General features: G+C 35.7%; 2 protein-coding genes, 1 non-coding gene and 1 pseudogene across 4 annotated transcripts; 3 read left to right on the top strand and 1 right to left on the bottom strand.

Moving 5' to 3' along the window:
- Positions 1–186: 186 nt before the first annotated feature.
- LOC143626413 (thaumatin-like protein 1b) lies at positions 187–2,012 on the top strand. The gene is made up of 2 exons (XM_077096519.1): positions 187–959; positions 1,892–2,012. The coding sequence occupies exons 1-2, from the start codon at positions 205–207 to the stop codon at positions 2,004–2,006; spliced, it is 870 nt and encodes a 289-aa protein (XP_076952634.1). The 5' UTR covers positions 187–204; the 3' UTR covers positions 2,007–2,012.
- Positions 2,013–5,084: 3,072 nt separating this feature from the next.
- LOC143626278 (thiosulfate sulfurtransferase 18-like) lies at positions 5,085–6,590 on the top strand (annotated as a pseudogene). The gene is made up of 5 exons (XR_013152406.1): positions 5,085–5,242; positions 5,325–5,404; positions 5,698–5,768; positions 6,367–6,414; positions 6,495–6,590. The product of XR_013152406.1 is annotated as a thiosulfate sulfurtransferase 18-like (transcript).
- Positions 6,591–6,777: 187 nt separating this feature from the next.
- TRNAI-AAU (transfer RNA isoleucine (anticodon AAU)) lies at positions 6,778–6,851 on the bottom strand. Its single transcript has one exon. It is a non-coding gene; the product is annotated as a tRNA-Ile (tRNA).
- A 2,857-nt stretch (positions 6,852–9,708) lies between these two features.
- On the top strand, positions 9,709–12,732 carry LOC143626414 (protein ALTERED PHOSPHATE STARVATION RESPONSE 1-like). The gene is made up of 5 exons (XM_077096520.1): positions 9,709–10,354; positions 11,091–11,284; positions 11,366–11,589; positions 11,866–12,643; positions 12,691–12,732. The coding sequence occupies exons 1-4, from the start codon at positions 9,712–9,714 to the stop codon at positions 12,632–12,634; spliced, it is 1,830 nt and encodes a 609-aa protein (XP_076952635.1). The 5' UTR covers positions 9,709–9,711; the 3' UTR covers positions 12,635–12,643; positions 12,691–12,732.
- Positions 12,733–23,251: the final 10,519 nt, after the last annotated feature.

Here is a 23,251-nt window from a genome sequence, read left to right as displayed (position 1 = left end):
GTTCATAGTTTAGTTATCTGATTATAAACCTTCTAGGGTTTCCGGTTTCATATTAAAAAAACTTAGTTTGATATTTATTATAAAAGTAGGAGCCAAAGTGAAAATTTATGCACTATATATATCCTCATGTAAAGTGAACCAAAACGGTTACAAAAACATAAAACCATTTATCCCTATATATAACGACTACAACCGTCATTTACAATGGCAAAACTTAAATTTTGCATCAGTCTTCTACCTCTAATTCTCATATCTTTAACTAATACAATTCAATCGGCAACATTCACTCTCACCAACCAATGCGACTACCCGGTCTGGCCCGGGCTTCTCTCCGGGGCGGGCACTCCTCCATTACCCACCACCGGCTTCCCCCTCCAACCCAGCCAATCAAACTCCATCTCCATCCCAACAGGCTGGTCCGGTCGCATGTGGGGCCGGACCAGCTGCTCCACTGACCTCACAACAGGCAGGTTCACTTGCCTGACAGGTGACTGCGGTTCCGGCACCGTTGAATGCAACGGTGGGGGAGCCGCACCTCCTGCCACCTTGGCAGAGTTCACCCTCAACGGGGCTAACGGTCTGGACTTCTACGACGTTAGTCTAGTTGACGGGTACAATTTGCCAATGGTGGTAGTTCCACAAACTGCATCCAGTGGCAGCAACTGTAATGTCACTGGATGCTTTGTAGACTTAAACAAAAACTGCCCGTCAGAGCTTTGTTTGACGGGTAGTGATGAGTCTATTGCTTGTAAGAGTGCTTGTGAGGCGTTTGGTGATCCGAGGTATTGTTGTAGCGGGGTCTACTCGACCCCGCAAACGTGTGGTCCGACGTCGTATTCAGAGTATTTTAAAGCGGCGTGTCCGACTGCGTATAGTTACGCCTATGACGACGGAACTAGCACGTTTACGTGTACCGCCGGTGACTATGTGATCACTTTCTGCCCGACGCCGGCGAACAGGTATATTTACTAATATGTCCATTTCTTAATCGATAAGGCCATTGGTTTATATTTGTCGTGTACAAAATAGTCATTCGTCGGTTTTGTGTCATTTTCTGTTATCCAACTTACGATGAGATCGGGGCAAGTATATAATGGTATTTTATACTCTCAAAGCATCACCTTTTAAAACTTATTATAAATATTACACGCTTAAACTATATAAAAAAACTAGTTTATAGTAACGAGTAAAAATTAAATGGTTATGTTATAGGGTGAATCGTTATAAAACACTTTTTAATTCATTAGTATTCTATTTTTGAAGTTTACATCTATAATGCTTTCTTTTAATTTAATTTCTATAAGATTACATGCATGTTCTATTTTCTTGTGCATCTTCTAATAGTGTCTGATTTTTTGTATGGATCTCTCTTACATAGTAGTAGGATTAATAATAATAATAATAACAATAACATTATGCTAAATATATAGCCATTTAAGCTTCTCTAAACTACTCATGAGAATATAGTTTTCAAAAATAGAAGAAAAAAATTCGCCACTTTGAACATTTTATACTAAAAAAATGTGAAATAATAAGATTAATATCTTTATTCCTTTATTAACATTTATATATATTTGAATGGCAGAAATTATATTCGCCAGATTTAAAGCAACTTTTCTCTTCTGCAAATCCAAGTCGATTTTTCTTTATTTAACTATATTTATGTACACAATATTCGAATTTAAATCTGAAGAATATTAGTATTCGAAAATCCAAATAAATGTATAAATATATGTGCCCATCGATCGTCGGTGCCCACTGACAAAAAAATATTTATATTTATAAACCTAATAATGCCGCCCACGTAACCGTGTTGTGTGGTTGATCAGTCCCCCATTATTAATAATTTATTTATGGGTATTCTGAAAATTATTTTATTAATTGGGTGCAGTCGCAAAACCACCGGAGCCGGCCAGTCGGCTGAGAGTAGCGGCAGCGGCTCATTGGCTAAAGCTTCCGGCGTTACGCTTCTTGCTTTCATATTGACGTTGGTTTGGAGGCTATAGAAGAAATGTTTTTGTTTTTCACCTTTTTAATTACTCCGTTTTAATAGAACAAGTCGATTAAAGATGTAAAATGGCTTTAAATTTTCCAACGTTAATTAGTGGCCAGTTGTTAGTTTTACTAGTTTAAACAGATCTCTAGATAGAAGCTACTTAATTTATACAAACTTTTTTTTGGCACATATATAGCTAGTAAAGCTATTGTTAAATATTATTTTAACTAGTTTTAGAGCCCGTGTTACACACGAGATAATTCAAATTATAAAATTATAAGTAAACAAATAATTACATAGCGTATATGAAAAAAAAATTATTACATATATGTTTGTATCCATACAATGTGTACATATATTAATTTTATTTATATCACAAAATGGTTTTTTTAAATAAACTTAATAGAAAATCTTCGTACAAAATCGTCCTCGAAAATGCTTCTTGAGTTCTTTCTATTGAAAAATTCATTCTTGGTGTCATTATTTTATTGGTATGATGAGTAGATGTAGATCTTAACTTTTCAGTGTATATTTCGGTTCCTAAATGTCTTGATTTTATTATTATTATTTTAAGAAGTGAGTGAAATGTATATTTTAAGATCAAGAAAACGCATGCAATTTAATTATAAGAATAACTTGTAAATTTAATTGATCCTAAAAGTTTTAAATATAATCTTAAAAGCCTCCTGGTTATCTTTGTTTTCCGACGTTTAGCGTGCCATCAACTAAAAGTATATGGTATTGTCATTCCGACTTTGATGAGGTGGTAAGGTAGTTAAGGTTTAAATAGAAAGTTATAAGTTTAAATCTTATAAAATGCAAAAAATTTTAGTCGTTCAAAAATATAAACTAGGATTTTTAGTCGTTCAAAAATTTTTAGTCGTTCAAAAATATTGTACAGTATGTTGTAAAGCAATGAGATTCTCCAATATAATGCTAGGATTTTTAGAATAAAATGTGATTTGTTTGATGAAAAATAAAAAAGAATATTGAAATTTCGAGTGGCTAATTCTGAAGATACTTTTGATGTAGCAGGTCTATAAAGGCAATGCATCATTTTGAATGTAATAAGTACAAAAAAAAATAGCAAACATGTATGACCTGAATTTAATATTTCTATAGGAGCAAAACTTAATTAATTTGTTTACTTTTTACTTTTCAGGAGGATGGGGTACAATTAGTTTGTTAATTTGAATATGACTTATATTTATATGAAACTTAAAAGATAGTTAGAAGCATCTTATTAGAAATTTGTCTTAGAAAAGGTTTACGCAAGAAACCATCTGTCTTTTCTAAAATAGAACTATGAATCTATGATGAATAAGGCAAACTATAACTATTATGTAACATTTATCGAGCCATACTTATAGATGTCATAGGCCGATCGACGTTGGTTAGGAGAGTTACTTGAGATTCTCCTGATAACGACCTGGATTTGTGCTATACCTGATCATTAATTTGTAACATCTTAAACCTATAAGAGCTCACTAGCTTGTGACTAGTGACTATTATATGAACTACATAAATTGAGATGAAAAATTATGGTTGCAATTAGTTATGACCACATGGTTGTATTTATTTCTTGAGCTATTGTTTCCCTGATTGGGATGTGTCACATGATTGGCACTTGATCTCTTGCTGTCTTATGAACCTCTATTTATATTCCATCTGGATCTTTGACCATGCTTTGATTATAAATAAGTAAATGAACAGGACTTTTAAAATTATATAATGGAAAAAGGGCATCACGACAACCACCCCTTTCAACCTTTAAACATTTTAGAAATCATTCATGTGAATATTGTTCGACTTTATGGGTGCCTTTTTGATACTCACATGGAGATCGATGATATACACATAGTGAATCTCATACTACTTGACTTGTCACTCCAGATGGGGCTTGAAACTACTTTATATTGCCACGTACAAATGATAGGAAATTAGGTTTTTAGGATTAAAATTGCCAAATATGAAGTGATGTTGTTTTTTTAAAAGATATATATGTATAACTCGTGAAAACCACTTTAAGCACTAATTGTTTAATTTTCATTCGTTTATATGTTATTAATCTTTCCAAAATTAAAAGCAAATAATAAAAAGTATGCTGATTACGGAAGTTTATTGTAAACTAGTTTGGATTAGCTTCAAGTCAACTCGAGAACATGTTTGGATAAATAAGCCATGTTTAGTCGATACAAGGACTCAAGATTAACTAGATTAACTTGTTTATTTATTAAAATCTTAATAGATATAAGTCACATGAACCAAACACGACGCATGCACTCGTGGATGACATGAAACAACCCATCAAAATAACAAATTTAAAATTTAAATTTGTTATTTTGATGGGTTGTTTCATGTCATCCACGAGTGCATGCGTCGTGTTCATTAAGTGTTAAAAACAGTCATGTCTAAGCTATAAAAAATGGTGTCAATTTCTATTTAAAGTTTTCTGCAAAATACTCAATCATTCAAATTTTAGCATCAAACGTATTTTAAAAAACTTTAAGGTTAAATCGGAAACGAGTTCAACATGTGAATCACACCGGGTTAATTCAAACAGCTCCAATTGTCAACGGATCATTGATGGTAATCTTAAAAGTATTTTTAAGAGATAAGAATCAAACAAAATTGCCAGAATGGTATTAATTTTGCAAGACATAATATCGTAAAACTCCCTACAAAGTAAAAATATCAAAAAAAATCGAAATTAGAAAATCATCAAATACACACAGATGCGTATAGGAATGCAATTAAGTACCCTAAAACAAATATGTACCCAAAAAATGTAAATACATTCATTCAAAATCATGAACTTCGCAAGATCTGGAGAAGAAATTTGACAAAACAGATTCTTGAAGTTCATATCAATGAATGAAAATAGAAATTAACAAAAAAAAGAATGTTCTCTTAATATATGCAATATTTAATTTGAAAACTCATTTTGAGTGCGGGTAAATCTATTGGTTTACAAAAAGTCAAAAACACCCAACAAATTTGTGTGCGCACCAAGTAATCAAGCTTTTTATGTTATTTAATCTCCCGTTAGTTTCTCTATGCATATTAAATCATTCTTCAAATCATTTCAAGTTTCACCACCATGAACACTCAAACAATCATCTGTTGTCTTCTTCTTCTTCTTCTGGTTCAAAATTCTGGTAGCTCAGAACCACAGATGATCACCATTGATGTTCGTAAAGCGAACGGCCTTCTTTGCAATGGTGACTACCGTTACCTTGACGTCAGGTGATTTTTATATTTATTTTATTTTGGATGAAATAAGTGTTGATGATTTAGTTATTTTAGTGTTTTTTTTGCTTATATATAGGACTTCGGAAGAATTTATGAAAGGGCATGTTGATTTTGATGATGCTCTTAATATTCCATATATGTTTGATACCAATCAAGGTAAATTATCATTTTGGTTGGAACACACTTAAAACCTTATATATAAAACAGAGAGATTATAAGATTGTAAATGAGTTATGGTCATATTGTAAATGGGTTGATAGGTTAAAGACTTAAACTCATGGTTTAACATGTTGATGTTTTAATTTTAATAACACTTGAACATGGCCCAATCTAATAATGCCCAACCTAATAATGGTTTTGCTAAATTATTTAAGGTCCTTAAACTTAATTATTCTAAACAAAAAAATTATCATTGATAAATGATAAGTGCAATTTTGGTGCGATTTCAGGTAGGGTGAAGAATGGCAACTTCTTGGAACAAGTACTCTCATTGTGCAACAAGGAGGATCATCTTGTCGTGGTATACATATCAAATTATTAAGAAAATAATAAATGGTACAGACTTTTAAGGTCAAAACTCAAAAGTATCAGTTTTTTTTTACTTCGTCTACATTAAAATTAATCTTTTATTAACAGATTTAATAATTTTAAAGTCACTTAGAGGGTGTTTGGGATTGAGTTTGAAAAATGCTTATCGGCTTGTTGGTTTTTTTAAGAAGCCAATAAACAAAAAAGGTGTTTGGCAAATGTAAAAGCCCCTTTTTGTTTTGGCTTGAAAAAACACTTTTTCAAAAGCTCCAATTTGGGGCTTTTCAAAACTGCTTTTAGCTTTTTGATTGGATTTTTACCAATCTACCCACCCTTTACCCTTTTTTGTCATTTTATGTAAATAAGCTAAGCCAAACATTTTTTAAAAAGTGTTTATGGCTTTTCCAACCACATAAGCTAATCCAAACACTTTTTTAAAAACTCCTTTTTAAAAAGCCAGAAGCCAATAAGCACTTTTGACAAAAAGCACTTTTAGAGGTAAATAAGCAATCCCAAACACCCTCTTATTAAGTAATAGTTACAACATATCAAGTAGCAAGTCGGGTAATGCTGGAATGCTATGTGTATAGGGTTGTCAATCCGGGGTACGTTCTATATCCGTCTTAAAATAACTATTTGTTTTCTGCTTCTAGAATAAAATGTTTAAATTGTATATGAATATAATGAAGAAACTATTCAATAAAGAAAAAAATTTCAGGGATTCAAGCATGTATACAACATGGGAGGAGGCTATCTTGCATGGGTAGAGAACAATCTACCTGTGGCAGTGTTGACATCCAAAGTGGAGCTCTAAGCCTTTACTAATTTTTATGTATTTGTTTTATAATGTTATTAATTACATGTTAACTGAAAGTAATTGTTAATAAGCCATGGAAGTTTAATCCAGTTAGTATATATGCAGAAAAGGTTATAAATTAATGCTCCAAAGATTGGCAACTGTAATATATGCTTGTAAAAAGAAAACCACAAAAATTATTATTTGGCCCATGCAGGTCTCAAACCTGCGACCTTCGCGTTATTAGCACGACGCTCTAACCAACTGAGTTAATAGGCCATGACGCTGAGATTGCCTAAAGGTATACTTAATTTCTGAAATATTCTTTTCATTCTACAACTTCTATTTGAATTTTGAAATAATATTCATATTCTCTTTTAAATTTATACAAATTTATGCAAGTTTATAGATTACTATAAAAGTTATCCTAATTATTGTATGAAGCTATTTATCATATATGAATTTAATTGTAAGTCAAACTGATGTTAAATGTTACTATATTTCGATGTTCAACACTTCACCATTGAATCCATTAAATGAGAATTAAATGCATGAGCACACAAAACATTTATAATTACCAGTTCAACTCTTCCAAATCGATTTTAAAACCCATAACATAATTAGTCAAAATTCAAAAAAACACTGTCTATCGGGTTTAAGCAATCAAAACCCCAAGGCCCAAACACTATACAAAAGAAATCAAAACTTTTTTTTTATAAAGATTTAAAACTTAAGCAACATATCATTAATTTAAGACGGCGAATAAACGATATGAAGAAAGTTAATGCTAAATATGTGCACAGTTAAATATGACTTAAAAGAGTATTCACCCAAACAACATTTCATGTTGTATTACTTGGATGGAATAATAATATATGCTAATAGTATACGTGAATCTCAATTCAAAGAGATAGTAATAGACAATCGAGGTATAATTACTTATACGCGTGCTTTGTAGGTTCTTTTTACCCTCATCAGCCGGATTATCTCCAACCCCCTGTGGGAAATACTAACATTTAACCTAAGGACTAGATAATTAGTCTAAGGGTTGAACCAATTTTATCTTCACTCTTATAACCTTATTATTTTATAATCTTTCATGATGTTACATATTAATTATGAAAACCAATAACTCTTTATAAGAGGTTTATAGAGCCTAATTATTTACAAGAAGTCGAATTCTATTAATAGCCTATATAAACTTGTTTTCTAACAGAACAAATGAAGACAAGTTGTTTACCCCTAAAACAGGGTTATATTTCATTGCAAGGCCGGCTAGAGGGTGGCGCCGGTTGGACCGCCGGCCGGAGCACGTAACTTTTAGGGGTCAAAATTTTTTGTATTTATATTTTTTATATATACATTTAAAAATATAAAACTTATAAAATATGAATTGCTTGATCTTTACCATCTTATAATTATTGGGTCCGAAATTATTTTTTATCCATAATCCATTTAATTAAGTTTCAAGTATTGGACCCAAACTAAAAACTAAAAAAATTAAATAAAACCCGATGCAAAATAAAAGAAATAGCGATCGATTGAAATTTCTCTTTGGTTTCTTCCTTCTTTGCGAATGCTGAACAACGACCAACCCAACCGACCACCACTGTTGGTTCGTTGTTAACCACCAGGCTCCTCCACGGTTGACCAAGCTAGCCACCAAGGACCATGCTATTTTTTTTCCAATGTTAACACTTAGGAGAGTTTCACAAATCATTGGTTAATCGTTAATTATTACGATATTTGATTTTAATAATATATTTTTCTATGTTTATTGTTATAACATTGAGCCTCGTTTAAAAAAATTAGCTTTATATATTTCGTTACTCGTTAAGGTTATGGGCATTGTTTTTCCAGCTCGTCCAAGGTATTTAAATCCTCGGAGACGTCCCTGTTTCATTGATTGGGCATATTCCATCTTGTGTACTAGGGTCACGTACATAGTTTTGGGGAATTGCTTGGTTAAATGTTAAATCTTGTATGAAGATTAGGAACACAAGATGACGCATAGTTATTTCATTAAAAAATCACTAGATATAGATAAAGGTTGTGTCATGATAGAGTTCGCCAATCTACACTTTTGGGCATTCGGACTTTACTAGGTTTAATTCATGAGACCCATTAAATAAAAAAAGAAGCAAAAATTCTAAGCTACCAGAAGTAGAAAACATGAACTTTTATTAAGACGGACAAGGCTAGCTACACCAACCTTGAACTTGATACAAGTGGTTTATTTCAATTATTCTTTTGTGTTCACTCAAAAGTTTTATATATCTACATTTTTAAAATCATTAAGTTCATGTAAAGCTGACTTACATAAGTTAGGTCTGCCCCTGCCAATATGGTTAAATGACTGAATGAAAATTGGACTAAAACTAAACTAAATTACTAAAAATAAAAAAATAATAATAATAAAAAAAAGTATAAACCAATACTTTACATTTTTAAAAAGGATAACTTTTAGGCTAAAAACAAAGATTAAAGCAAACCGTAGAGCCTAAACCAATAGTTAACTCTAAATTTTGTTAATCGTCACATGCATGATGCATGTAGAAAAATAATAAAGAAAAGTAAGTGATATATTTTTTTTAATTACCAACAAAAATATATTAGAGCTAACGAGCCATTAGGGATAACACAAGCATCAATCACCAAAACACCAACAAACAAGAAACCATAATACAAAACAAACCACCACGGATCGTCTTAAACTTCAAACCGGCGCTAATCTCTCCACGTAAGGTCTCTCTTCTTTCCTCTATTTTTAATCCAAAGGTAGCCTAGCATGTTTATTTTCTCCACTGGTGACTAGCCCGAGACTTGAACCGTCTTCCCGCAATGCACAACATCATTCCTTTTTGTCCCCAAAAACCATCAAGTCTAACGTTATTAAACAAATAGCATGTGATATAGTTAATTATAGTTTTAGTTAATTAAAAGATGTTGTTTGCACTCTGTCCAACAATGTTTGTGCTCTTTCTTTCTGTTGTACTTCTCAAGACTTGTCTTCTTCACCCTCTTCACTCCTCCAAACACATCAAGATCATATTTTTATCAGCAATTATCAAATACCCTCATGGGATTTAACCCCAAAGGATCCAAATTTTAGGCTTTCTTTCTTGAAACATAGACAAAAATGGGGTGTTGTTATTCAAGACTAGAGAAAGAAGAACTGGTTTCAAGATGCAAAGCTAGAAAAAGATACATGAAACAGCTTGTCAAAGCTAGACATGCTTTCTCAGCTTCACATTGCATGTACTTGAGGTGTTTGAGAACCACCGGCGCCACACTCCTCCAGTTCGCCACCACCATAAACCACCACCACCTACCACCAACTCTACCTTCACCACCACCACCACCCATGAGTCCCACTTCAGAAACATGGACAACAACAACCACCACCACCCCACTTCCGCCGCCCCCGCCGCCGTCCACATGGGATTTCTGGGACCCATTCATGCCGTCATCAACAAGATCAGGAACAGTGGATGAAGAAGAATGGGAAGAGAGGTCAACCACCGTTGCATCGGAGACAGCTGTCAACACCACTGTTGGGGCGGCGCCGCCGTCTGCCGTTAGTGGGTTTTCTAAGATCTCGGCGTCTACGGCCACCACGAGTGAAATGGCGGTGGTGGTGTCGACTAAAAATAAGGAGTTGGTGGAGATTATTAACGAGTTGGATGAGTATTTTCTTCAGGCGGCGGATTCCGGTGGGAAACTCTCGGCCTTGTTGGAAGTTCCGGCCTGTACCTTACCTGGCCAAGGTACATTAGGGGTGTGCCCGCTTCGGTTTGGGCTGTAACTAAACCGAAAATAACTTTGGTTTTTGGACTTTTGAAAAACCATTCTGTTTCGATTTTTTTTAGCTCCAAGTTTGAAAATTTTGAGCTGAAAAAGAAAAATTGTTCCTGAATATTGAATTTGGGCTTAAATTATTTTGTTAATTAACTAATTTATTATTATTATTTAGGCTAAAATATTTAAGTTGCATATTTATTAAATTATTTTAGATTGATTGATTAAAATATAAAAATGAAAGCTTATTAACTCGGTTCGGTTATGGTTTTTTAGGATTTTATTGCATGCGAAACTGAGACCGAACCGAAAGTTCAGTTTTCACAATAACATGAAACCAAGCCGTCGGTTTATGTTTCGGTTCGATTTTTCGGTTTTCTCAATCTCAGATCGATTTTTCGGTTTCATGCGCATCCCTGGTAAATAATTAAATAAATCATTTTCATAAATTAAATAATAATTTAAGTTTAATTTTAGTTATAACTGATTATGCTAGCTTATTTCCAAGATACCGATTTGATGTTATTATGTTAATCATGTTATGAGTATTCATCACGTGCACACTTCTGTTCTTTGTCTACAAACATTTACAAAATGAAATATTATTTTTACTTCTTTTGATTAACATTAATTTTGAATGTGAAAAATGTTAGGGTTGATTTGAAAATTCAAATTCTTTAAATCTTGAGCTTATGCTTATATGTTATGTGTTTGTTATAGTTAAAGTTCATGGGTATGGGAAGAATTTGAGCCCCTTGTTCAGCTCATGGAGCTCCACCCCGAAATTGAATGTGTTTGGTTGCAATGACATGGGCGGGGTTAGTGCGGTTGGTGGCCGTCTTAGTGGCAGCAGCCATTGTTCTACAGTGGAAAGATTGTATGCATGGGAGAAGAAGTTGTACCAAGAAGTTAAGGTAACATTATTGTAGCCAATTGAGTTTTAGTTAAATGTTCATGTTTTATATGTTTTTTTTTTTTTTTGGTTGGGATTATAGAATATGGAGAGTTCAAAGATGGAGCATGCAAAGAGGGTGGAACAATTGAGGAAAATGGAGCTCAAGAGGGCTGATTATATGAAGACCGAGAAAGCAAAGAAAGAGGTTGGGAAGTTAGAGTCGAGAATGATGGTTTCTTCACAGGCAATCGAGTCAACGTCGGATGAAATAGTCAAACTACGAGAGGAAGAGCTTTACCCGCAACTTGTTGAGCTAGTTAAAGGGTTAGTCTTTATCCCCATGCCGTGACTCACGGTTTATATATTGTTATTCGATGAGATATGACCCGAAGATAGATATAACACACCTAGGATAATGATATGATGTTTATTTTCATGATTTTCTGTTTTTTCCGTATGATTTTTTCCAAAGCAATATATTTGGTCAAAAACAAGGACTAGGATTTTATGTCAGCTGATATGCTGATGCAAGGTGTACTAAATATCACAGTCACTAGTGTACTGTACCATTGATTTTGTGCCATTATTATTGTCTTGCAGATTAATGGTCATGTGGAGGAACTTATATGAAAGCCATCAAGTCCAAATGCACATAGTCCAGCAACTCAAGTACCTCCAACCCTCCCCGTCAACGGACCCCGCATCCGAACTCCACCGCCAAGCGGTTCTCCAACTGGAGCTCGAGGTCCAACAATGGCACCAAACCTTCTGCAACCTTGTAAAAAGTCAACGAGACTACGTCCAATCTTTGACCGGTTGGCTCCGCCTCAGCCTCTTCCAGTTCGGGAAAACCGCGTTATCAAGCACCAAACAAAACTCCCCTATCTACACCCTTTGTGAAGAATGGAATCTCGTGGTTGATAATGCCCCTGACAAAGTAGCATCCGAGGGCATTAAAGCGTTGCTAACCGCGGTTCACGCGATAGTGGTCCAACAAGCCGATGAGCAGAAGCAGAAGAAAAAGGCGGAATCGTCATTTAAAGTGCTCGAGAAAAAAATGACGGTCCTCCGGGCTCTTGAGCGTAAATTTGGCCCATTTTCCGGTCCTTCAGACGGGAAGGACCAGGTTGGGGACAAACGGGCCAAGGTGGAGTTGTTGAGGGCGAAGACCGAGGAAGAGAGGGGCAAGTATGAGAAAACAATTAAGGTAACGAGAGCCGTGACTTTGAGTAACCTACAAATTGGGTTGCCACATGTTTTTCAAGCCGTGACGGGCTTTGCCAACGTGTGGACCCATGGTTTCGAGTCGGTTTACAACCGAGCCAAGCGGCCCGATGAGGGGACTGATGTAAAGAGGCTAATGCTTTAGAGGGTGCTTGTTAAAAATTTTAAAGTGCTTGGCATAGCAGAGAGGCATGTTTTGAGGTTGTTATGGAACTGAACATGTGTGTAACAAAACGTACGGACCTAAAAGTGTGTTTGATCTTATTATTGTTTTTAAGACATGTTGGCAGCACTTGAAGACAACTTATAACCAAAAGGTGTATAATAATCAATTTTTTTGAAGTTAAACTTAACATTAGTGATTATTAATTAATCCAAAAGAAAGCTGTCAATTTTTTTAGTAGCTAATCATGTCATAGCAAACCCGACCCGATCCATATTATTTCAAGTGGAGTACTGATTACTTCTTCCCCGAAAAACATATTTAGTCAATTATTATATTAAATGCTCTATAGTCGATGAACAACCCGATGGAAATGGAGTGCATGCCAGCCCCAGGAGGGACCTTCACAGCCGGCCTTTAAAAGAAAGACTTGATTAGTCGATTGTCGTTTCTAGCGTTTCATGTTATAACTTAACTAACAATTAAAACACTAAATTTATTTGGTTTTCTTTTAATATAGCATTGTAAATGGAGGAAGAAACAAAGAGTCGGGCGTGAAGAATAGGGTGTTTGAACTATGTTGGTTTATTTGCTTATTTCATCAAGTGAAGATAAAAACTTTGCTTTAACTTTAGCAAGTTATTTACTATTATATTTTTTTTCAGTTTTCTAGACACTTAAAACCTGACTAACTCATAAAACCCAAACGCAAAGAACTCGGCAAAGATTAGGGCCAGGTTTCGATTCTAGAATTAAACTTCTTAAACTCGAGGAATCCATACAACATGAATAACACCCTTAATTGCATACTATGAGTTTTATCATTTCTAACGTTCAATGTGAAATGCGGTGGCAGAATAAGACGAATATAACTTATTTGCTTATATATTAGTTAAAAACAAAGTTGAGTTAAAAGGAGTGGTCCTGCAAGGGTGTGGGAGCCATGGGCTGATGTGGCTTTTTTTATATCAAATGATAATGAAATTAAAACAAAAACTCTTATATCAAATATACTAACTAGGATATAGCCCGTGTAATACACGGGTGATTAAAAAATATATAATAAAAAAGTTAAATTTAATAATATACATAATAGCATACCTTATGGATTCATAATATATAAATAATGATAAATAAAATTTTATAATTCAAAAATATCTAACACCTCATCTAATATAATGCTAGGTTAGAGCCCGTGTTTCACACGGGTGAAAAATATAATAAAAATAAAAAATTGTTATATGTAATACATTAATTATAAGTGAATTAACAATATATATCATTTAGAAGTCAAGAAATTTAACACAATAACTACTTAAGTGGAGTTGGTAAGCATCTTTAGTTTGAAACATGAGGTCTTGGGTTTTAGACTTGTATCACACAATAACTTATTTTTTAAAATTTTACAAAATGTATTCATGCTCCATATTGTGGTTGAAAGAATAAATGATAAAATAGGAAATTACTAACATGACATCTATATGGCATCCTATGTGAAAGCCCTAGAATGATGTCATGTGGAAAAATCATGTTGCTTTAATATATAGTTAGATTTAAAGTGACATTTGTAACTTTGTTAGTAATTCTATAAATGGTAATAGTATTAGTTGGCATCTTAGTTGGCTACTCTAATTGAATAACATGTGAAAAAATGGTTTTGCTTTAATAGTATAGGTAGATAAAATTAAATACTTTATCAAAAGGTCGAGTTATGCCTTTCATAGCTCTCCTCATGTTCTCGAGTTAAAAGGAGTTAAAGAAAAACGTATTTGTGCCTGGACCATGAAAAAAGTAAGAAAATTATCAAGTAATGTTTTAGTGAATAAATTATTTTTAAATTATTAATATCATTATATACGTAAATGAGAGCTGTTATTTTTTTAATAGATTATTCAATTAAAAAAATTGAAACTACTACATTTGATGTAATTCGTTGATGTCCATTTTCTGTGTAAATCAAGACAATCGCATGATGGACCCAAATATAAAATGTCTATCAAAAGATACATGATGTCCAATAGTGTTTTATTAATGATAAAAGTGAATAATGTAATACACACGCCAATCCTCACGTCAAAAATAAAAAGGTACGTTAAGTTTACGTCTCTCTTCTTAGAAGACAAAATAAATATTAGCTATATTTAAAACTAGGATAGTGGCCCATGTTACATATGGATGGAAAAAATTTCAAACGTCATATATATATATATATACACACACACACACTAGCTTTTGAACCCGTGTATTACAAGGGATTTATCAAATGATAAAAATAAAAAAAGGTTTTTTATTTAAATTGTGATTCTCAAAATACTTATAAATTAATTTAATGTGGACTTAAAGGAAAAACAAATGGGTTAATGAAAATTACTAAAATAGCATGGTCTTGGAAACATCGGGTGTGGATTCGCAAGAAATTTAAAAAATAGGCTAAAGTTGCGTAGTTGGTCAAACTTCAGGTATGAAAATAACACCATGTTATAAAATCCACACTATGTTATAACCCGTTTGACAAAATGATTTTGACCCATGACCCATGGATAGCTAGAATGAATGAGATGAGATATTAGAAATTAGGAGAAATGTAGGCTTGACACCTAAGCTCCAGCATTTTCTTTTATTAGTATTGTAAGATATATATATATATATATATATATATAGCGGATGGATCTTGCGAGAAGTGTTGTTAGAATGAGAAGTGCGAGAAGTGAATGTCAGCCGTTGATTCAAAAGTTCTATGGTGTAGGTTAGTTAGTGGCAGTTTGGTAAATTTTTTTAACTTGTAACCAGATATATTTGGTTGAAATGGTAAGTTTGTAATATATGTGTAGCTGGTTAGGGGGAACGGCTGGTTCATCAATTATTTTTCCCGGTTGTCACACTTCCTTCCATATGGTTTCACGTTCTTCTATGAACGAATATATTATTGGTTTACAGATGATACACACAATCAAAACGTCAGTTCACCTACACTGTCATCATCGCACAAAATCCTCTTGTTATACGAAACCGACGAACACAAAAATCCGGTTAATTAAATGAGGTGGATCCTATTTTGTGTACTATAAGATGCAATTTCCGTGGCGTCTAGTTGTGCCGCTGTCGGATTACAATCGATTTGGGGGTTTGGTGTTTGCTAGTTCGATTAAAAGAGTAAGGGGGTTTTGAAGGTATGTACAGTCGTTTTAGTTGTAGATGTTCTTTAGTTGTAGTTTTTATGTGTGTTTTGGTAGACGAACCCTAGGCTGTGGCATAATAAAGGTTTTTGTAGTGTTACGGTTACTGTTTTATGGTTTTTGTGTTGGTTATCTGTGTGTAAGCAGGTTAGATTTGGGTTTTTGTGTGCGTTGGTTAATGTTTTATGTTTTTTGTGTTGGTTATCTATGTGTAATTAGCTTAGATTTGGGGTTGTGTAGTTAACTGCAGCTTTAACTGGTTGTTGATGGGGGTATGTTTCGTGTTGGTCTCGTGATGTGTATGTGTAGGAGTGGTTTTGTGTAGGTACGGAATCTGTGTCTTGTTGGTCTCGTGTTGTAAACGTGAGGGAGTGGTTTTGTGTAGGTACGGATTATGTTTCGTGTTGGTCTCGTGATGTGTACGTGTAGGAGTGGTTTTGTGTTGGTACGTATGATGTTTCTTGTTGGTCTCGTGATGTATATGTGTAGGAGTGTTTATCTGTAGGTACGGATTATGTGGATGCTGACGTTTGTGTATGTTGTGCAGGTCCTAGCCGGATGGAGCGTACGTTAACGATGTCGACCAGTAAGTTATCCTAAGTGTTGAATTGTTATTATATTGGGTTTTTAAGTTGGACACGTTAACGGTGTTTCAGTTATGTGGTTTGGTGTTTTATAGTTTCGGTTGTGTATTGTGTAGAGAGGAAAAGTGAAAGGATTGCCAAGAGAATTAGTTTTTCTAGGTTTGTAAACGATAGTGCGAACCCGGTGGATGTTGACGCGCAAGAGGGGGACACGTATACGGAAAAAGATATGTGCTAGTGTTTTAAAATGTTAGGGGCATAGTTGTGAAAGGCTATAGTATATTATGTTGTCGTTGCTAATGTTTGTGTTCTGCGTGTAGCGGACCGCGCGAGCACACATGAAACAGGTAAGGTACCGAAAGCACAGCAGTCACCTGCTAAGAAGAAACGTAGAGGTATGGATGGTGCGTATGAGAATCGTGTAGCAGTGTTGTGTGTAGGAAGGATATATTTATAGAGATGGACTAATGGTTTGCAACGGTTGTATGAATGTAGGGGATGTAGCATACGGTGAACAAGCTGGGAGTAAGAGTAAGGGAAAAGGTATGTGTTTATGTGTTGAAAGTTTTCTTAAGGGGCTGTAAAAAAGAGTAGGCTACATTGATGTTGTCAGCTGTCAGCTATCGATGTGTGGATGATCGGTAGTATAGTATAGCGGGTTTTCTAAACCGTGATTGTCCGTGTAGTGCAATTCGAGAGCCGAGATGAAACTGAGGAGTTACATAAAGGACAAAAGTCAGCTGCTAAGAGGAAACACATTGGTAAGTTTGTTTTGTATGATAATAATGTATCATTGTCTTTGTATGAGGAGTTGTTTACATAGAATGTTAGAAACTGTTGATGTAAATGTAGGGGATGTAGCATACGTTGGGGAAGCGGAGAGTAAGAGTAAGGAAAAAGGTACGTGTGTGTTGTTAAAACTTTTATAGGTGGTTTTTAAAATAAATAGGACTATTGGTTTTTATTGGTCCCAAGTATTTCATTTTTGCCGGCGCTGGTCCCAACTATCACTTTAACTGCCAACGGTCCCAACTTTCACACATGTGTCTGCCACCAGTCCACGACTAACTGAGTACTAACTCCGTTATGTTTTAGCTGACGTGTCCATCCTACGTGTTAAAAAACGTTGACGTGGCTGCCTGCGTGTATATTAATAACAAAAACCCGTCTCCTCCTGTATATTAATAACAAAAAACCCTAAACCCAAATCGATATCTCCAATCGATCGACGATCAAGAACAACCCCAGATTAAAACCCTAATTCAATCATTGAATCGATCGAACATGTTACAAAATCTGTTGTGGGCATAAAATTACATACAGGAGGAGACGAAATCACTTCAATTTCACTCACCCAATGACCCAAATGGTTGCCGTCACAGGTTGCGGCGGAGGAAACAGAAGGTCAGACGAAAGTCAACTCTCCATACTGGAGTTAATAATCGCAGCTTTCCGGAAATCAATGGCGGCGTGTCGGGTTGATGATCGGATGGACGAATCGAAACCTAGGTTCCGTCAAATGGAAATTGGTTGGCCGACAGACGTCCAACATTTGACTCACGTTACATTCGACCGGTTTCATGGGTTCCTAGGACTTCCGGTTGAGTTCCAGGTTGAAATCCCGTCTCGTGTTCCCAGTGCAAGGTATGTATGTATGTAATTTTATTTATTTGGGGGTTTTTAGTTAGAAATTAATGATATTATTATTTGTTTATGTATTTTTGTTATTAATATACACGCAGGCAGCCACGTCAACGTTTTTTAACACGTAGGATGGACACGTCAGCTAAAACATAACGGAGTTAGTACTCGGTTAGTCGTGGACTGGTGGCAGACACATGTGTGAAAGTTGGGACCGTTGGCAGTTAAAGTGATAGTTGGGACCAGCGCCGGCAAAAATGAAATACTTGGGACCAATAAAAACCAAAAGTCCAAATAAATAAGCTCAACTTTTGTTCGTATCTATCGATGTTGTTGATTCTTGATATTATAGTTTATTGGTTTTCTAATCCGTGTTTTTGCGTGTAGCGGAACTCGTGATACGAGATGAAACTGAGAAGGTACAGAAAGCACATCAGTCAGTGGCTAGGAAGAAACATATAGGTAAGTATGTTTTGTATCATAATCATGTAGCATAATGTTTATAGACGCATGTTTTGTTATATATTTGGAGTTATTGTTAACACCGGGTGATGTGAATGTAGGGAATGTAGATTATGGTGGGCAAGGGGGAAGTAAGATCAAGAAAAAAGGTATGTGTTTGTTTCCAAACAGATTCTGTGGGGTTGTAATAGAAGTGATCACGTTAGTTTGGTAGATATTGATGTTGTAAATGTACTTTATGTTGTATGTTAAACTTTTTTAGATGTGTTTGTGGGTGTAGTGTACCTCGAGAGCACACAATCAGTTGATAAGGTGCAGAAAGGGCATCTGACACCGGCTAAGAAGATACATATAGGTAACTGTGTTTTCTAATATAATCTTGTAGCATAAATGTTGTTAGAGGCTTCTTGTTGTAGATATGTGGGTTTATGGTTGACAAATGTTTTCCAAAATGTAGGTGATGTATCATACGGTGAAGGTGGATCTGGTGTTGTGGTCGGTTCGTTGACGGAGCTAATGGATATTGATGACGACTTCGTGAAAGAGCAACCGTCTTTGGTCGTACATAACACTGAGTTAGACGTACCAAAGCAAGAGAACTTGAAACGGAAGCCAAAGTATGATAAGTATGACGTACCAAGCATAAGGACCAGATCTTCGCCACACTCGCTGTGTAGTGCGTTGAAGAAACTTTCTAATGCACAGCAGAAGTGTGTAAAGGATATGTGTTTTGGTAAATTCATATCGATGACTATTGATGGTATCCCAGGTAACTTGAGATATTATGTGGTGGACAAGCTTGATACGTCAACAATGACTCTGGAATTGTGTGAAGGTGGTTTAAGGCTAACAAAGGATGGTATTCATTCGTTGACGGGGTTACCAAAAGTAGGTCAAGTAGTTGTTAAGTGTGAGGATTCAAAATCCATTTTAAGTGTAAGAAAGGCATGGAAAGCGGTCCATGGTAAAAGTGATTTGAGCCCTCCGGATATAGATAGCAGGCTTGGAACATATGATCAAGCTGACTGGATGTTTAAGGTTGACTTTCTTATGCTTTTCATGTCAACAATGGTAGAGTGTTCTGGGAACGGTATATGTCTGAAGGCTTTTTTATCGTTCTTTAATAAGGAGTGTGATGTGAAGGACATTGATTGGTGTGAGGTTATATACCGGAGTATAAGAGAGTGCACGGATAAATGGAAGAATGACGATCGTAAGAATTACTATGTGGGGCCGCTAACAATACTAGCTGTAAGTGATGTAACCTAATGTATTTATCATTGTTTGTACAATGTCGTATTGGTTCTGTGATAGTAGCTGCAATTCGTTTCTGTTTTACATGTGGATATGGTGTAGGTAGTTACACGTAGTAGTAACTGATATAACTGTTTAGAATATAGTACTCGTTGGTGTGAACATTGATGAAATAAAATTCAAAGGTATAGTATTTTTTTTGGTTATTTGTTATGAAATTAAATATTGATGTTTGCTATGTTTGAAGTTGTTTTTCATGTGGATAGGGTGTAGGTAAGTAGACGTAATTGAAACTGATATAACTGTTAATAATATAAACCTTAACGTAGTCGTTGTTATGAACATTTATGCCATAAAAATTATTGTAAATAATTATCTTTGTTGTGCTTGTAGTTGTATTATGTTGACAAAGTAAGGGTGGATGGAGTACCGGCCTCACTATCAAATCTCGGTCTATCAGGCTGGACGTTAAATAAGTTGAAGGAAAGGCAACATCTTGAAATAGTTGGTGGTGGGTTCGGTAGACGCATGAATGTTAAAATGATTGGATCATCGAAAAAGAGAAGTGGTAAGGAGAAAGTTATTAGGGAGGATAGTCGGGCAATAGAAGAATCTGAGTTGCAGGTAATAGTCGTTTAGGCGTTTTATGTCACACCTGATTATTGTTTACATGGTTGAAAGTATGGTCGAGTTTGTAATACTGCTGACTGTTGTGTATGCAGGCAAAGGTGCAACGCATGTCGAAAGTGTTAGACATGCTTTCTAGATGCAAGAAGGAATTTGAAAAGTTAATGAATGAGGTGTATGATGTAACACCCCGACCAAAGGCGGATTATACATCGGGGCGCCACATATTGCTTCATTACTCGCGACACTATTGGTGTCAATATTTATTAATACACATTTTATCGCGCACGCGCAGCGGGGAAAATATAGAACATAAATCAAACATAAATCAATATATTTTAAATTATAACATTCAAACAACATTAACTTGTCTTGATACATTTTAATCTAGGTCCAAAAGTAAAAACGTCCTACGTGTCCACAAGCTCCAAAACAGCTACTGCAAACCTGAACATGTGTTAAAATAAACGTCAAACACTTGCGTGTTGGTGAGAAATCAAGTTTAATACAATACATAGATAACAATAAATCTGCGCGCAACATGTGTATGTCTGGTTTTCAACAAGGGTGTAATCTGATCGGGACCAACTCTAAGAGACAAGACTGCCAGTGCTCACAATTGAGCTCACAAACAAGACTAACTGTGCATGTGTAAACAAAAGAGAAAATCATAAACGAATGTTCTCCCGTGTTCATCTAATGGTACCATGAAAACTGCGGAATAGACCGTCCATACGGTTAATGATCCACACATACAAATAAACAGCCAAGTCTACGTCCTCAACACATGGGATACTGCGCGACTAAAGTTCATAAACAGTTTAAGACTCAAGTTTTGTATGAACACATGAACATCCCAAAGCATTTAAAATAAAAAGGGATTAGATACGAGATAACTCACTTGATAAACGATGCGGTGTAAGGTAAAGCAAGAACCAACTTTAAACAAGCACAAGTTAACCTATAAATAAGATTATTGTTTTAATGATCTGTTTTAAGTCTTGATAATAAGTTAGCATAATTAATAAGTAAATTATTATATAATATATATATATTACCGGAAAAGCAGGGAAGAACAGGGAGGAAGACGGAGGCAAGAGAGGAGACGGCAGGAGGACAACGGCAGAGAGCAAAAAGGGAGGAAGAGATAATAAGAGAGATTAAGTGTTTGTGTGTGATGTGTTATGAAAATATTATTATTATTTATAGGAAAACCCTAGGAGACATAAACCCTAGAAAAAGGGGAAAAGATTTCAAAAAGTAAAAGAAAAGATATCAACGGTAAAAAGTTCTGAAAAGTAAAGATATCAAAAGATATGGCAGCTGCAGAGGGCAAGATAAAGCTGACAGCGAACAGTAAAAAGGCATGGGCAGGTCAGATAAAGGTACTGGTCAAGCATGGCAAAAGCAGATCTCGAAAGATAATGTCAGTCACTTTATCTGCCAACCAATGGGGTTGGTGCGCATGCTGCGCCGAAAGTAACTATTCAGACATAAAGCAGATTAGGTCAACAACACAAAAGATAAGACAACACAAAAGCAAACGGCTAGATTAAACAGAAGAAAAACTCAAAGGGTTAAGCGCGGGAAGGCTGAGTGCGCGAGCGCGAAGGCTGGCACAACAATCCTTAGCGCACTGCGGGAAGAATCACAAATCCTTCGCGTGCTGCGTGAAGAACAAGAATTCTAAGCGCATCGCGGGAAGAACATACATTCTTAGCGCATTGCGGGAAGAACATGCATTCTTAGCGCGCTGCGAGAAGAGTTCTCTTCACGCATCGCAGGAACAAGATGTCTTCACGCAGGCTTCCTATGTAAGGAGTCTGGCGCGTGGAGCTGCAGACATCCTTAGGCGGGAAGAACCAAAGGACAAGCAAAGAGTTAGAAGAAAAAGAGGAAACAAGGCTTAAGGGCGGGACAGCGACAAGAGGGAACAGAAGGCGGAAAGAGAGAAGAGGGATGGGACGGCGGAAAGAAAGAGAGAGAGAGGCGGGAAGGAAAATATATATATATTATTATTAAAAGTAAAATATAAGTATAAATAAATATTAAATCATAAAAGAAAGAGATCGGATAAGAGAAACGGGTACCTGGGTCGGGTCGGATCAGGGCAGATGTCACAGTCTCCCCTACTTTAAGAAATTTCGTCCCGAAATTTATCTCGAAGTAGGTTGCGCAGAGAACAGGTGCGGGTACTTGATCTTCATTTGATCTTCCCTTTCCCATGTAAACTCGGCTCCGCGCTTGGACTCCCAACGAACTTTCACGATAGGGATACGACTGCGCTTGGTTTGCTTAACCTCGCGATCCATAATCTCAACAGGCTTCTCAACGAAATGCATAGATTCATCAACTTGAACTTCATCGAGTGAAATGTGAAGGTTCTCGTCAGCTAAACACTTCTTGAGATTGGATACATGGAACGTTGGATGCACATTACTGAGCGCGGGCGGCAGGTCAAGTCTGTAGGCAACTTTTCCCACACGCGCGAGAATCTTGAATGGACCAACATAACGAGGAGCAAGCTTACCTTTCTTCCCAAAGCGGACAACACCTTTCCAAGGCGACACTTTGAGGAGAACAAGATCACCAACTTGAAATTCGAGAGGCTTTCGCCTACGATCTGCGTAACTCTTCTGTCGGCTCCTGGCAGTCAGCAGATGATCACGGATCTTGGCGATTTTATCAGTTGTCTCTTGAACAAGTTCGGGTCCTGTGATTTGAGCTTCTCCCACTTCGCTCCAACAAATCGGGGAGCGGCACTTACGACCGTAAAGTGCTTCAAATGGGGCCATACCAATACTGGAATGATAGCTGTTATTATAAGAGAACTCAATCAAAGGCAGGTGTGAATC

The sequence above is a fragment of the Bidens hawaiensis genome, unplaced genomic scaffold (assembly GCF_021521415.1).
Source record: "Bidens hawaiensis isolate Kalapana, Puna unplaced genomic scaffold, B.hawaiensis_p1.1 tig00004357_1, whole genome shotgun sequence".
NCBI lineage: Eukaryota > Viridiplantae > Streptophyta > Magnoliopsida > Asterales > Asteraceae > Bidens > Bidens hawaiensis.
Note: the sequence above shows the minus strand (reverse complement) of the source record. Positions and strands in the feature narration are given on the sequence as shown.

Coding starts and splice junctions, on each gene's coding strand:
- LOC143626413 (XM_077096519.1), top strand. CDS start 205: ATGGCAAAACTTAAATTTTGCATCAGTCTTCTACCTCTAATTCTCATA. Junction 960..1,891: donor TGCCCGACGCCGGCGAACAG/GTATATTTACTA, acceptor AATTGGGTGCAG/TCGCAAAACCACCGGAGCCG.
- LOC143626414 (XM_077096520.1), top strand. CDS start 9,712: ATGGGGTGTTGTTATTCAAGACTAGAGAAAGAAGAACTGGTTTCAAGA. Junction 10,355..11,090: donor CCAAGGTACATTAGGGGTGT/GCCCGCTTCGGT, acceptor TGTTTGTTATAG/TTAAAGTTCATGGGTATGGG. Junction 11,590..11,865: donor CTTGTTGAGCTAGTTAAAGG/GTTAGTCTTTAT, acceptor ATTGTCTTGCAG/ATTAATGGTCATGTGGAGGA.